Source organism: Neophocaena asiaeorientalis, unplaced genomic scaffold (assembly GCF_003031525.2).
Source record: "Neophocaena asiaeorientalis asiaeorientalis breed wild unplaced genomic scaffold, Neophocaena_asiaeorientalis_V1.1 scaffold119, whole genome shotgun sequence".
NCBI lineage: Eukaryota > Metazoa > Chordata > Mammalia > Artiodactyla > Phocoenidae > Neophocaena > Neophocaena asiaeorientalis.
This window is the reverse complement of record NW_020175821.1, coordinates 4,136,052-4,152,869: the sequence shown is the minus strand read 5'-3', so window position 1 is coordinate 4,152,869 and position 16,818 is coordinate 4,136,052. Positions and strand designations below refer to the sequence as shown.

Here is a 16,818-nt window from a genome sequence, read left to right as displayed (position 1 = left end):
AAATATCAATGAAAACAGGAGCTGTTTTCTTTTGTAAAGGTAAACAAAATTGATAAAACTTTAGCTACATTCACCAAGAAGAAAAGAGGAGAGGACCCAAATAAAATAAGAAATAAAAGACAAGAAAAGCAACACATACCACAGAGATACAAAAAATCAGAATAGAATACTATGACCAATTATATGCCAACAAATTGGACAACCTAGAAGAAATGGACAAATTTCTAGAAACATACAGCCTTCCAAGACTGACTCACAAAGAAACAGACAATTTGAACAAACCTGTCACTAGTAGTGAAATTGAATTTGTAATAAAAAAAAAACTTCCCAGCAAACAGAAGTCCAGGACCAGATAGCTTCATGGGTAAATTCTACCAAACATATAAAGAAGAACTAGTACCCATCCTTCTCAAACTATTCCAAAAAATTGAAATGGATGAAACACGCCCAAATTCATTCTACAAGGCCACCATTACCCTGATACCAAAACCAGACAAAGATACTACAAAAAAAGAAAATTACAGGCCAATATCTTTGATAAATATAGATGTAAAAATCCTCAGTGAAGTATTATCAAACCAAATCCAACAGTATACAAAAAGGATCATACACCATGATCAAGTAGGATTTATCCCAGGGATTCAAGGATGGTTCAATATCTGCAAATCAATCAATGTGAAACACCACACTAACAAAAGAAAAGATAAAATTACATGATTATCTCAATAGACACAGAAAAAGCACTTGACAAAATTCATCATTCATTCATGAAAAAACTCTCATCCAAGTGGCTCTAGGGGGAACATATCTCAACATAATAAAGGCCATTTATGACAAACACATAGCTAACATCATACTCAACAGAGAAAAGTTAAAAGCCTTTCCTCTAAATTCAAGAACAAGATAAGGTTGCCCACTCTTGAAACTTCTATCTAACATAGTATCGGAAGTACTAGCCACAGCAATCAGACAATAAAAAGAAATAAAAGGCACAGAAATTGAAAGGGGAGAAGTGAAACTGTCACTATTTGCAGATGACATGATACTTTAATATAGAAAACCCTAAAGTCTCTACCCAAAAGCCATTAGAACTAATAAATGAATTCAGCAAGGTAGATGATACAAGATTAATATACAGAAATCTATTGCTTTTCCATACACTAATAATGAACTATCAGAAAAAAAGTTTTCCCTTTTTAAACCAATCTCTTTTAAAATCACATCAAAAAGAATAAAATACCTAGGAATAAATTTAACGAAGGAGGTTGAAGACCTATACTGTGAAAACTATAAAACATTGATAAAGGAAATTGAAGATGATACAAAGAAATGGTAAAATATCCTGTGCTCTTGGATTAGAAGAATTAATATTGTTAAAATGTCCATACTACCCAAAGCAATCTACAGATTTGATGCAATCCCTATCAAAATACCCATGACATTTCACACAACTGGAACAAATAATCCTAAAATTCAGATGGAACAACAAAAGACCCCAAATTGCCAAAGAAATCTTGAGGAAAAAAAGGACAAAGCAGGAGGTACCACCCTCAGACTTCAAACTATACTACAAAGCTACAGTAATCAAAACAGCATGGTACAAAAAACAGGTACATAGATCAACGGAACAGAACAGGGAGCCCAGAAATAAAACCACACACTTATGTTCAATTAACCTATGACCTAGGAGGCAAGACTATACAATGGAGAAAAGACAGTCTCTTCAAGAAGTGGTGCTGGGGAAACTGGGCAGTTACAAGTAAAAGAATGAGATCACAATATTTCCTCACACCATATACAAAAATAAACTCAAAATAGATTAAAGACCTAAATGTAAGACCTGAAACCATAAAATTCCTAGAAGACAACATAGGTATAACATTCTTTGACATAAATTGTAGCAAAAATTTTTTGGACCTTTCTCCAAAGACAAAAGAAATAAAAGCAAAAATAAACAAATTGGACCTAATTAAACTTAAAAGCTTTTGCACAACAAAGGAAACCATCAACAAAACAAAAAGACAACCTACAGAATGGGAGAAAATATTTGCAAATGATATGACTGACGAAAGGTTAATATTAAAAAATACATAACCAGAGCTTCCCTGGTGGCGCAGTGCTTGGGAGTCCACCTGCCCATGCAGGGGACACTTGTTCATGCCCCGGTCCAGGAAGATCCCACATGCCGCAGAGCGGCTGGACCCGTGGGCCATGGCCGCTGAGCCTGCGCGTCCGGAGCCTGTGCTCCGCAGCGGGAGAGGCCACAGCAGTGAGAGGCCCGCGTACCGCAAAAAAACACAAACAAAAACAAACAAAAAAATACATAAACAGGTCATACAACTCAACATCAAAAAAAACAAACGATGAGCAGAAGATCTGAATAGACATTTTTCCAAAGACGACATGCAGATGTCTTACAGGCACATGAAAAGATGTTCAACATCACTAATTATCAGAGAAATGCAAATCAAAACAAAATGGGATATCACCTTACACCTGTCAGAATGGCTATCATCAAAAAGCCTACAAATAACAAATGTTGGAGAGGATGTGGAGAAAAGGAAACCCTTGTACACTGTTGATGCGAATGTAAATTGCTGCAGCCATTATGGAAAACAGTACAGAGGTTCCTCAAAAAACTAAAAATAGAACTGCCAAATGACCCAGCAATTCCCTCCTGGGTCTATACCCAGAAAAAATGAAAACACTAATTCGAAGATACAGGTACCCCAACGTTCATAATAGCACTATTTACAATAGCCAAAATATGGAAGCCACCCAAGTGTCCATCAACAGACAAATAGATAAGAAGTGTTATAAATATATATACACAATGGAATATTACACAGCCATAAAAAGTATAAAATTCTGCCATTTGCAGCAATGTGGATGGACCTAGAGAATATTATGCTTGGTGAAATAAGTCAGACAAAGAAAGACAAATATTGTATGATATCACTTACATGTGGAACCTAAAAAATAATACAAATGAATGTATATAGCAAAACAGAAAGTGACTCACAGATATAGAAAAGAAACTAGTGGTTACCAGAGGGGAAAGGGAAGAGGGGAGGGGTAAATTAGGGCTATGGGATTAAGAGATATAAAATACTCTGTATAAAATAGATAAGCAACAAGGATATATTGTATAGCACAAGGAATTGTAGCCATTATCTTGTAATAACTACTAATGGAGTATAATCTGTAAAAATATTGAATCACTATGCTGTACACCTATAACCAATGTAATCTTGTACATCAACTGTATTTCCAAAAAAAAAAAACCAAAATGAGGTACTTCACACTAGAAACTTTTAAAACATCTGTGAAGCAAATCCTTATTTTCAATACCACAATTGAAACTGGTCCTCAATGTCACTAGGCTTGGTCCCTTTTGAAGTTTTATCTGACTCTGCCTTTTAGAAGCAGAATTTTAATATTTGTAACAGACTCAGTTCATCAAGGAAAAGAAAACTACATATCAACAATATTTGCTATTTAAAGAGAAAATGATAAATGGTTCTATTTTCTTCCTCTATGCTTACAGAAATCTCAACTGACTCATATTCACACATATCTGTTTCCTGAGAAAGAGAGGGAATATAATGTAACACCTGAACACACTGCAATTTCTCATTACATCTTTAAAGGGCTTTTTGCCAAGAAAACTGGTTTAGCATGTTCATTTTTGATGTTTTGGTGTTCATTTTTGCATAAAGTACATAATGTCCAATTTAGTATTTTAGAATAAACTGATTAGCAAGTTATTTTAATAACTGTAAATGCTGAGGTTAGTAAAAGAAAAACTCCAGCTTCAGATAGGCTGACCTGCTCTCAAAATAATAATGTAGGACCTATTCCTTAAGGTTTATTATGTAATAAACAGAAAGTAAAATTGGTTCATATATTCACATCTATGCCATCTTAAGCCTCCATACTCACAGGGTCATTTTAATCAAACATTAGGATTATCTAGCACCATCAGAGGCATGTTTTCTGAAGTGATAGGTAAGCCACCATAGCTTCTTTCCATTAAGTCACATTAAGTTCTAGTTCATTCCATCTTTCCATGTTCTACTCAGTGACAAATATACATCAGTGTGACTGCCATTCACATGGAAGTAAAGTTATATCTTAGCAAAATGCTGTTCCAAAGCCCTATACACTGACTCCACGGGAATGAGACCTCATAGACAGTAAATCATCATACCCAACTGAGTAAGTCTGATTACAGTAGACAAAGGGGAAATGCAGATACTTTGTTTCTACTAAAAACCTTCTGTCCAAAAAGAAAGAAAGAAAATCTTCTGTCCAAAAAGAAAAGAAAATACAAAAAGAAAGAAAGAAAAAGAGTAGAACAAAGTTCTCATGGCGTATTTATTAAATGAAGATCTTGGTGGGAGAAGGCAGACCACACTCATTTAATTGAATTGCATGTTGTAAGTGAACTCTGCTGCTAGGTAAAAACTGTATAGCTTGTGGAATTTTACCACAAGAAAAAAAGAAAAAGGTTCCAAATCTTTATATAGAATGTGAGGCTTGCATAATTCTTCAGCAATACCACCTGCTTTCATTCATAATGCAAAGAAAAAATGTGAACCATACTTTCAGTGCATTATTCTAAAACTGGATAATTTAAATTCCTTTATTTATTAAACAGGCACTTGATTTAAGGCAGCACTTTGGACATCATAGAAGATGTAGCAATGAATCAGAAGATAGGACCCCTGTCCTCAAAAAGGTTACACAATTCTAAGGGAGAAAAAGTGTGGGTGTGTGTGCCAAATGATGTCAAGAGAGTGTGTGTAAAATGATGTGATCAATACCCTTGGACATTCAGAAGAGAAGTAAGACTTTTAAAAGAGAAGATGAGGGAAGGTTACCTTCAGAGAGGATAGGGTTAGAATTTAACTACTATTGAAGGGATACCTGAACAAGCCTGAGAAGAAAGGGGCCTGAGCAACATGGGAAAGCACTGGGAATCCTGAGCCCAGATCAGTTACAACCTGAGTAACATTTAGGGCACTAGATAGAGATTGATTTCAAAGGGAACTGCAGGTCAGAGCGTGGAGGCCTTGAACAGCAGGCCTGTTCAAGAATTCAGATTTCATTCAATAGGCGGAGGAGAGCCATAGAAGCTTTTTAAGCTGGGAAGTATGTTTATCAAAGTTGTACTTTGGGGGAATTAGTTTAGGTGGTTGACAATGGCAGGAGGAGAGGAGAGACCAGAGGCAGGGAGGCCTGATCAGGTTATCGCATTGGTCCAGTTGTGGTAGGAAGAGCAAGGGAGGGATGGACATGGGAGACACTGCAGGAGCAGAACAAACAAGATTGGAAGATTGGAAGTGGGAAGCAAGAGAGAGAGAAGATTCAATGATGACTCAGATTTGAAGCCTGGGTGGTTGAGGTAACAGAAGTCAAGAGGACAATCTGAGTTGAGAGGGAAGAATGAGGAAATCAGTTTGAGGCCATATCTAGATGGCAGTTAGAAATACAGGGCTGAGGAGTTAGTTCAAAATTAGTAGATTATAGATTTAATAGGTAATAGATATAGATTTAATAGACAATATATTTTAGAGTAATCTACAGGAGAGGAAAAGCTGAAGCTATTTAAATAGACTCAACAAATACAACACAGACTATGTTAGACTTCTAACATAAATAAATAATTGAATATTTGTTTATATCAAAAAAACTGCCCATAGTACTTGTATCCTGTACCATTGTACCAGTGTAAGATGCAACACTGGTTCAAAATTAAAACGAAAAACAAAAAACCTGACACTATACAAGTAGCTGGGATGGGAAGTTTGCGTACAGAAACGAACAAAACCACAATGATATATGGCATTTTACAAATTCATTCCTTGGAACAAATTTTCATCACTGAAATTTGGAAGTTAAAATACTAAGCAAATCTACTCAAATTATTTGTATCCATTCAAACTAATTTCTCTTTTCCTCTGAAATCAACATTGTTTTCTGGATAACCATCAAGAATATGTATTAGCTACCATTAAGAATAATGCATTTCATAAGAGTACTAATCTCTATCTTGATATGAACATTAATAAATACATTCATATGTTAGAATGCTCTTAATTGACCCCATTTGTGACTTTCAAGCATACCTCCTTATCTACTGATCCTACTCTACTTTAAACTATACTACCTTTATATTGAAGTGTTTAGTAAGGATTATTTTCAGTGTATTCTCCAAGCCTCACCTGGTCTGGGTTTCTCTGGAGGGCTGAGTTTCAGATGTTGGTCTTCGGATGAAAGGCTCACATTGATGCCACACAGTGGATCATCCAAGAAAGAGGGTCTTTTCAGTCTCCCAATGCCAAGAGTCTTTGACATAAAATAGTCTTTTGTGTCACCAATAACCTTGTCCTCAGAAAGCTGGAGGCATTTCATATTCTTTGCTTCAACGACAAGAGCTTCTGACATAAAATGCCCAGTCGAGGCTTTGGTGAGATAGTAGCCTCTAGATGTTTCACTTTCGGCATTCTCAGGCATATTTGCGTCTTCCACCTCAGTGCTTTTGACCTTTGTTTTTGACCCATCTAGTGACTCAGAGAGAATAGATCTGGAAAGCTGGGGCAACTCAGGTGTTATATCCTCAATGTCTTTCTTTTTTCCTTCTGAAGACAGTCTAATCATGGATTTTTGTTTAAGTGTGCATTCATCCAGAAGACACCTTAACTGTTCCTCAGAGAGAAGTGATGTTGAATCTAACTGGTGAAATAAACCAAAAGTTTTCATAGTCAATTGATTAAGTAAACACATTTAACTTTGGTAAGCTTCCAGTAGTACAGTATAAATGCAAGTAACAGGACATCTTTCACTCAAAACACCCAAATAACAAAACCATTCATATTAAAGTATCCAAAATTGCAGGGGAAATGTACAACATGCCTAGAGAATAAGTTTAGAATCAATCACACATACTAAAATCCAGAGAAAAGTCCCACAACACTGATGGAAATGAACTGCAGCACCAAATTAACCACTAACACTCCCTCTACACATAGAAGTACCTTGAGCTGAAATGAAGATATTAGAAAAGCACCTTTGATTTTATCAGTCTTGGGGCATCAAAACAGGGTAGTAAGTAACCAGCTCTTTGATAAATAGCCAGGAATCCTGCCATAATCTCCAGTAGGTGTTTCTCTGTTCCCACTACTCCTTGGTGTAAACCCTATCACCACCCAATTCCTATATTAGGCAAACAGGGCAGATTCACCTGCCCCTGGGGATTCACCACTCCTATGTCTGTCTACAACTTTCAGTGGACAATACTACCAAAGACAGAAAAGGAAGAGTGAAGGGGTGGTGCATCCTGAGATGTGTAGTTGCTTCAATGTTACAGGCCTAGACAGAGGCCAGGGACATTCCAATAGCAGTGCATTCTGGGAAGAGGATTTGATCATACACATTTAATCTCCGCTTGTAGATGTTATCAGGGCTGATTGTTTCAACCAAGATCTTAAGGATTTAAAAATATTTCTTCTATTCCAGTGATGCTCTCAGGAAATAAATCAAACAGAAGTATAGAGCTATGTTCTATAAGAATTCAACTGAACAGCATGCCACCTGAATTGCAACAATGTCAAAAAGAACGTGATTGAAATATATTGAAAGACACTGAAAAAAATTTCTCCTTCTTTAAAGAATCAGCACTGTCCCTGATTTACATGGTGGATTATCTAGGACAACACTAATCCTCCTTCACAGGGGAATGAATTATCTGAAAACAAGAAATTCCCATAAGAAAACCTAATCATGAATTGTAATCGCCTTAATTTCTACTTCAGTAAATTAAAACAATGCTGTTGGTCTACTTTGTAGGACACAGTAAGAATTAACCAAATATTCTGCATGTATAAAGTATTGGGGCGGAGCTGTTATTAGAACTAGTATATTTAATTCCCCATTACTGTGCAATGCTTCTAATGCAGCTAACAAAAAGTAGTACATTAAACAAATTTTGTATCATGCTTTTAAAAAATATTATGTGTTTTAAAATTATATTTAACTTCCATATATTAAAAACCAGTTTTCATAGTGGCGAGTACCATTATGAGTTTGAGAGTAACAAGAAACTGTCTGGGAATATATTCTTAATAATCATCTGGGATTCAAAATTCAGGTAAATCACCCTAAGGTTAATATGCACGTCAAAAACAATAGGTTGAATTACATATTAGCAAATCCTACTTTTAATCACTAGACATTTCATGCATCCAGATGCATAGGAGCATTCCCTTCACCCTACTATGTAAATGTAGTCAACTAGAAAATGAAGGCAGCCCTTATACGGTACTAGATAACTAAAATATACTTTCAAAATCTGCATATATAAAATTCCTTATAATGAGTAAACCATTCCCTAGGATTTAGAAGCCGTCCACTGAGTGTCATCCTCAGCAAACATCCAAACCAAAGGCTTAACATATGAAATTTCCAGACCCTAGAAAAAAATCAGTCCATACTAGAGCAAGAGGGTGAAGGATTATGGAAGGAGGTCTCTGAGAGGGGTGGGGAATAAAAGAGGGGGAGGTGGAAGATGGGTAGATCATCTGATATGTTTGCTCATGTCCCCAAATAATATTGGTAGGATAGATGCTTGGAAGTTCTGAAGACATATTTAGCTAGACACACAGAAATTTAAGTAAAAGGAAAAATAAAGCAATTATGAACTCTGGGGAAAACAGAAAGCTCGTTTTTCAGATAGATAACAGAAAATTAAGCAAAAGAAAATAAGATAATTATTAACTCTATGACAAACAAAAAAGTTGTACAAGAAAGGATACTATAGTATACTACTTGCTTTTGCTGTAAATGATGCTTTCACAGTCATCATAATATAAATAGTGATGACTGGGATAACCAAAAATTGTGATTTAACTATTTTGGAGAAGTGGTAGGAGAGAGAAGGAATGTTTGGAGTAACAATGTGAAACCCTTGGCTATAATTATAGGAAGTCAATATATAATTGATATAACAATACAGTACCATCATATTATTGATATGAAATGTTAGGTCATTGTAAGTTGATATAAAACTGATCAATTAGGAAGGCAAGCTATTAAGAAATAATATAGAGTTAAAGCAGGGGAAACCTTCTAAAGGAATTAAAAGGGGTTGACTCTGGAGAGCAAAACTAAGAAATGGGGAAGAATGGGCAAGGAGCTATCATTTTTGTTTAAAACATTTTAACACAACTATTTATTTTATTACTATAAGAAAAATTAAAATTAACTTCAAATAAAATATAAAAGTGATTTAAATGCATTCAAAAATTTTAAATAAAATTAATTTAAAAATAAATATCTGGGGCTTCCCTGGTGGCACAGTGGTTAAAAATCCACCTGCCAATGCAGGGGACACAGATTTGAGCCCTGGTCCAGGAAGATCCCACATGCCGCAGAGCAACTAAGCCCGTGCGCCACAACAACTGAGCCTGCGCTCTAGAGCCCGTGAGGCACAACTACTGAGCCCGCGTGCTACAACTACTGAAGCCCGTGCGCCTAGAGCCCGTGCTCCACAACAAGAGAAGCCACCACAATGAGAAGCCCACGCACCCCAATGAAGAGTAGAGAAAGCTCACCTCAACTAGAGAAAGCCCGCGCACAGCAATGAAGGCCCGATGCAGCCATAAATAAATAAAATTATTTTTAAAAAATAAATAAAAAAATAAAACTCTGGAATATTAAAATGAAATTCCCAACTGGCTATATCTTTGGGCATCAGAAGCAGATCCAGGTTTCATGGAGCCTGAAGTTTATGTAATATTGGAGCAGGGGAGGGTACTTCTTTAAGAAAAAGAATACAAAATTACAAATAGAAAATAGGTATAAAAGTGAGTTTTTCTTCTTTGGAATGTGAAAAAGATCACAAAAAATTAATGGGGGAAACATCAAGTCCATCTCTTACACTATCTCTTTAGGTCATTTACCAGAAATGCTTATGTTTCCTGACTGCAACCTTGCTTCCTCTCCCCACTCAAGGTTCATACAAGAGAGGGCCCCTGAAGCTTAAGCTTCACTGGTTTCACAGTAAATCTTCTGGGTGCTCCAAGATAAAGCGTAACACATTTGAGTCTGTATGTACACAGAAATAAGCTCAACTACAATAACCCCAATCCTCTGGGGGAAGCAGCCCAATGGGAAAGAAAACAAAAGACTAGAACTTGGGCTTCAGTTCAAGCTTTGCCACCTTGTGCGTATCACCTAAGGGGCCCATTTACTGCAGGTGTGAAATAAGGAATTGAAGAAGATGATCTCTACATTAACTTGTAGCTCTAAAATTGCTTTTTATGAATAACTACTCTAAAATTAAAAATACACATTAGAATAAGCTGTTCTATTGCACCTCAGAATGTCACCTGGGTAGAATTTATGAAAACAATAACAAAAAGAGAACTTTTATTTCTTTAATTTCTTCACAATACCATCTTGAACTCAAAAAATAACTAAAAATTCTCTGGTCTCAAAACATTGTAAGTACAAGTAAACCAAGTATATTAAGCTCTCAAATTAAATTAATTTCATTACAGTGTTTCTGGGTGGTAAGACATCAGAACCTTCAACACAAGCCATCTTTCTCATCTTTTGATTCCCTGCAGAGCCTTGCCCACAGTACATGCTCAGCAAATCAGTGTTGTGGAAGGTTGCTGAGTGTTTTGAAATGGCTAAGTACTACATTAATATAAGTTATTTACAAATGCGGAACTGGGCTAAATGGGGCTTATCACAAACATCTCTAATGACCCTTGATAGGTCCGGGGCCATAACCCACACCTTTCAACCAGATTGCCTTGAAACTCTGAACTAATTAAGCTCCGTATCTCAACGACTGACTCACTGTGCAAGCACAGTCAAGTAACCATCTGTTCAAGTCTTTACCTCAAAGTTTTCGTCTTTCATGCCAGCTCTAATTTTCCAGTATTTCATAAACAAGTTATTATTCATGCTATTCCTGTCGTTCGTGAAATTCATCATAGTGCATCTCAGTCTTCATTTTTCCAGACCAGAGCCCAATCTATTTTCTCTCCTTCTATGAAAGCCCCTCTTTTCCCATCCTCATTTAAATAGTCTTTTTATGGATCTTCTTTCTTGTTTTAGCCAAAACACACACACTCTGTAGTCACAGAGTAAATGTATTGGATTTTCTCATCAGGAAAAAACTATAGAACACTTGTGGTGTTAGTTCTCATGCATCTTGCTGGTCTTGTTGGCACCCCAGGTGATGTCGTACAGAATAATAAAAACTAGCATTTACTAAGCACCTACTTTGGGCCAGATACTGCCCTATGCATCTTACATGTATCAATTCCTTTAATCTCCATAACAAGCCTATGCAGTAGATACTACTGTTATTCCCATTTTATAGACGAAGAACTGAGGCAATGAGAAATTAAGTAATCCGTCCTTGGTCATACAACTACTAGGTGGTGGGACTTGAATCCAGATAGTCTGGGTCCAGAGCTTATATGCCTTACATAGTCTCTCATTGTAAATGAGTTCTCCCTCTACCATTCTCTAAGTATCCTTTTCCCAACTGACATTCACTTTTCTGTCCATTCCCTCAGATATTAAAAACTCTTCCTGTAGATTATTTCACTTAACTTTAGATTTTATTACCCCAACTACCTCAGCATCTTACACAGATTTACACAGTGTCCTCTACTTCAGCTCACTTCAGGAAAAAAAAAAGACAACCCCACCTCCATTCACAGGGTGCCCACTGTTTATACTTCTCCACCCATATAAATACCAGTTTGGTGTAGGAGCTAAATCTGATGGGGAATGCAACTTGTAATTGCTGGTAAGGAATCACAGGCTGTGGATTACCTGACCTTCATCCCTGCCTCCCCTCCTATGCTATGTATGTGGAGTTTCCCCAGCCATAAAAATCTCCACTCATTTGGTACTGGATTTGTTGACAAGGCAATCAAGATTTTATGTCTCTGTGCAGATAACCAGAAAGTCAAGTATTACAAACTAGCAGAGGCAATTTTGTCCTTTGATGTAAGCTTATGTCTGATGTTGGGGTTTTTTTCCCCCACAAACACTAAGTTCCTAAAGACCCACCCTATAAAGCCAATACATTTATCACAAGTGAGAAAATGGTGGGAAGCCGGAAGTCCTAAATGATTAACAGCAAGAGTGTGGATATAAATTGCTTTCAATGACATCAAGTTCTACTTTAAAATAAACAGCTAGAAAACACCCCACCCTTTGCTTAATTATCAATATATAAATTTACAACTCTCTGTTGCAGCCACTGCTGGCAACACTTAAGCAGTAGTTTAGTCAAGGTTTTTTAGCCATTAGGGACAGAAATCCTTATCTCAAAAAAACCCCCCAAAACAGGGTAGGCTATGATGAACTCCTTTAGCTTTCGCTTGTCTAGAAATCTCTTCATCTCAGGCAGTAGAGGTGAGTGTTGATGTAGGATCTAAGAAGTCACCTCATGGATACCAATAAGCAGGAAATGAAGTATCAACTGGGCTGTTGGGGTCTGGAGATGAGAAGCCCCCAGGAACCAAAGTCATGTGCTTCATCGTTCTCTTACTGAGTCCCTGTGGTCTCTTAACTCACTGCTTGTCTGATGCATGCTCCTCTCCGCAAACCAGCTTTCTCTGCTTATTAAAGGTTTCTGCTCTCTCACAACCTCAGCTTGCCCAGGTAGCATGAGTTAACTCTGGTCTGCAATCAGCATGACATTAAGAGTCTGTCACCCACCAATGAGTGACAGTGGTCTCTATGTCTATTAGCTCAAATTTTCAAGCAAGATAACCTGGTTGGTCACTGACCAAATGACGGACTGAAATGTCAGTTTCAAGTGTTTACCACTAGTCCAATCACCTGTGGTGAGGGTCACATAGTATGAACTTGGCCACTCAAGTCCATGCTTTTGGATAAGGGGGATTTCCCAAAGAAGAAGGCATTAGCAGAGCAGGGACCCCAAAATAAATCTACCACATTGCTAAACTAGAATTGCTATTAAGTACAATAACCAATAGAAGGGACCTGACACTTAATGAAGTTTTATAGCCAACTAAAGGATTAAGAATCAAGGAGTTGCCAAACTTCCCCTATCTCATTCAGTCTGAGCACTCACTGAATAGCTAACTGAGATATAAAAGTAGAATTCCTTGTCAGAAAATATTCACTTGTAGATAGAATGGTAAGACTTCCAGGTGGACTACAGAACAGCACTCTCAAGTCAATGTGCTCCTAATCAGCTCATGTGGGCTCACAGAGTCATAGCACTTGTGGTTCTTAAGAGTAAACAAGTCTGAAAATGATGGAGGTAAGCGATTAGTGTTCCTCTGAATGTCTGCATCAACAAGGATACACTGCCAAGGACTCACAGAAGGAATAGGCTTATTCATCCTTCCCCCTCCTTAGCTCCTTCCCTCCCTATCCTATTCTTCGCCCTTCCTCTCTTACACTGAGGCTACCCCAGTCACACAGAGGCAAGTCTGGCAGGTACAATGCTCTTCAGAGGCCACAGAGGTCCCCGCAGCCAGGCAAGATCTGGCACATTTTTACCCAGAATAGTCAGAGGTTGTTCAGCCAGAGGAGGCTCTGAACTCTAGTCAAAAGATCACTGCCAGAGAAACTATGTAAAACATTAGGAATAAGGGCTGAGGCCAGGTTGTAAACAGGAAAATGAGTCAGCCCCCAGGTCAGAAGCTGGAGGATCTGTGGATAGAATAACAGTGTGTGAAATAGGTCAAGATGAGCGGCTCTGAAGTGAGTTCATAAATGTCGTGATGGTATTGGAAGTCCGCTTTTATGCGGGGCCTGCCATGTCAAAGTAACCATGTAGCAGCATAGGACACCCCCCTTGCCCAGGCCACCTATCTTCCCCGAATGACTAGGAGAGGCAGGGCTTGGAAGGGTTTGCCTGATGTGTTTGCTCCATGAAAGGCTCCTGTGCCCGTGAGCATTCGGTGATGGTTCTTCCCAGCCTAGGTGCCAGAGCTGGTATCCATGACATCAGGCTTTCTGTTTCTAAGAGGATGAGAAGGGTGGGATGCCAGCAGGATCCCAGTGTATAAAGGAAGGGTGGGCATGGATGGGAGGATCTAGAAGCAGGGTATGGGATCCTCCATTCCTCCAACTTGAAAAGGGGCCAGGAACTCAGCTTTAGTTGATGACATAGTCAGAAGGGTGCAGATGAGCCTGGAGGACAGCTAGATCGACTTCACAACTTCGGTTTCTAAAAGAATGATGGGGGAAAAGGGCTCTCATTTTTCCATTCTGGGGGAAAATTATCATTTGGGCATTGCCAGCAGCTGCTGTTTTTTAGCAGTAGAGACAGCAGATCAACTTCAATCAGATTCCCCTTGTTCTGAGTGAGTCACTGGAATGGCCCTTCTGTAACACATCTGTCACTTCCTTGCCAGAAACAAGGCTTGGGTTCCAGCTCTGCAGCTGAAAGACGCCTGGCACCCCTGTCCCACATTCTCCCAACAAAACAAAGCTTAACCAGGAGGTTGTCAGAAATGAGGTGAGCAAGTTTGTACACAGAGCATTTCTTCTGGTCACAGGGGGCTGGAACCCACCCACCTACCCACCCAGCCCCCACTCCCTGGGGAAATATATCCTGTATGTTACTGTTAGAACAACTAATTCTCACTGCTATGCAAGATGGCTAGTTTATCGGATAGTAACAGTTATGAAAATCATTTGCACCGTCTTCTCTACTCTCAGTTTGAAGTTTATTTTTACTATGTAGAGATAAGTTGGGTCAGAGGAGGTCATGATGGGGTCAGAGTCAAGAGAGCCACTAGCTATTTAAATGCTTAAACGTGGGCCAGAGTCCAGATCAAGCTTCACCCTTTTGTCGGAGGTCAGCTGGGAGATGAGTCAAGTTAGAGCGATATGGTATCATCAGAAGAGATAACCTACAAGGACCTACTGTAGAGCACAGGGAACTCTGCTCAGTACTCTGTAATAACCTAAATGGGAAAGAATTTGAAAAAGAATAGATGCATGTATATGTCTAACTGAGTCACTTTGCTGTACACCTGAAATGAACACAACATTGTTAATCAACTCTACTCCAATATTAAAAACTAAACTAAACTAAAGAACCCCTGTATGCCCACAGGGCTGCAGAACTTTAAATACTTCTCTTGAGATCATGTAAACTTCCCATTAAGGAGAAGGTGACCTCAGAACTCTGTCTCCAGGATCTTCAGCATGCGCTTTCTGGGCTAGCCTAGAAGCAGTGGTGCCGTGGTCACCACAGGACCATCCCCAACAAGGGCTCATTTAAGGTCAGGTCAGGCGAGGATATCCAACAGGTGTTAAGGAGGATAACTGATCACAACTCACACCCAGTCCTGGAGGACACGGAGGAGGCCACCTACTGGTGCTGAAACAAAGTGGAGATACGGCATGGCCTAAAAGGTAGTACCTGACCTCACACGGCCTGTCAAGGGATCGAACAAAGCCTCCAGGCTCTGACCAAGAGGACTTCTGCTTTCCAGAGACATGGGCCCTCGATTTGTGATCAGTGCCACATTCATCAGCTGCTCTGAGGACAACTCTTCTGCCTTTTGCTGTGCAGCGTCTCACTATGGTAGCATTATCTAGACGGCCCCAATCAGAGAGAACCCTCAGCTGGACCCCACCTGTCGCCAAGCAGGACCCAAAGGGACCTTCCCAGAATAGGACTCCCCCACGCCCATGTCCTCCGCCTGCCTTCTGTCTGTAGAGAAACTCTACCAAAGCGTAAGTTTAATCAGAGACATGAAAAAATGCAGAAGTTAAAGAAACAGTCAAACAGGACCAAATAATAATAGTTTAGCCATTAAACAAAGTCAAGGACCTTTAGTTCCTCCTCAAGGGCTTTAGATAATACTCTGAGCTGTTTTGCAGGTACTGACGCTCCCACCAGATGGAGGAAGTGAACTGTGTGCTGCCACCAGATCCCAGATTGATCCCAGATCCCAGATTGATTGGAACCACAAGACTGATGATGCTGACTTCCTATTACCTCACCTCCAACCAATCAGAAGAAGGTCCATGAGCTGATCACACACCCCACAATCCCCCCTCCCTCACCCTCTCTTTAAAACCCTTTCCCTGAATGCCTTTGGGGAGTTCGGGTCTTTCAAGCACTAGCTGCCTGGACTCTTTGCTTGGTGCCCTGCGCTAAACACTGCACTTTCCTTTGCCACAGCCTGGTGTCAGTAGACTGGCTTTACTACGCACGGGCGAGCAGACCCAAGTTTGGTTCAGTGACACACCCACATAAGTGAGACCCCTCAGAGATGCCCAACGCTGGGAACTGGAAAAGGAAACTGAATATTTCCTTGAATGGACAAGAAGTTTCCTAGCAGCACAGACAAGCCCAGGGGCCATGCTGCACTGGCATTCAAATGCTCCAACATGACCATACCCGGTTTATCCATCACCCAGAGCTGCGCACCTGCCTGCAGCTGGGCTGAGTGGATCTAACAAGGCTTGTGCTGCCCCCAAAGCTGTGGATCCAGGTATTGCTATTGATGCCACTGCCACGCCCCTCCTGTCACCCTCAGGCACATCATGCCCCTCTTGCCCCTCATCCAGGACTTCCCTATTGCTGCTGAGTTGTGACTTGATAATGAGGTGTGAGATGCTCAGCTGGCCACTTCTAGGCTTGTGCAAATCAGTCAGCCCTTGGAGTAGACTTTGACCAAGAGGGGAGAGGAACCAGTGAGGAACCCCTTCCTCCTCCTAGAAGGACTGCCCTGAAATGTAGTCCCCCATATGGATTCTCTCTGAAGGTGTCCCCCCAACATGGAACAA

At 39.5% G+C, this 16,818-nt stretch overlaps 1 protein-coding gene across 1 annotated transcript in view; it reads right to left on the bottom strand.

Moving 5' to 3' along the window:
* FSIP1 (fibrous sheath interacting protein 1) overlaps positions 1–16,818 on the bottom strand; it is a 190,293-nt gene that overhangs the window by 9,919 nt on the left and 163,556 nt on the right. The window contains exon 10 of the mRNA XM_024732548.1: positions 6,228–6,738. Coding sequence (XP_024588316.1) covers positions 6,228–6,738 — 511 coding nt within the window. The remainder of the gene's footprint in view (positions 1–6,227; positions 6,739–16,818) is intronic.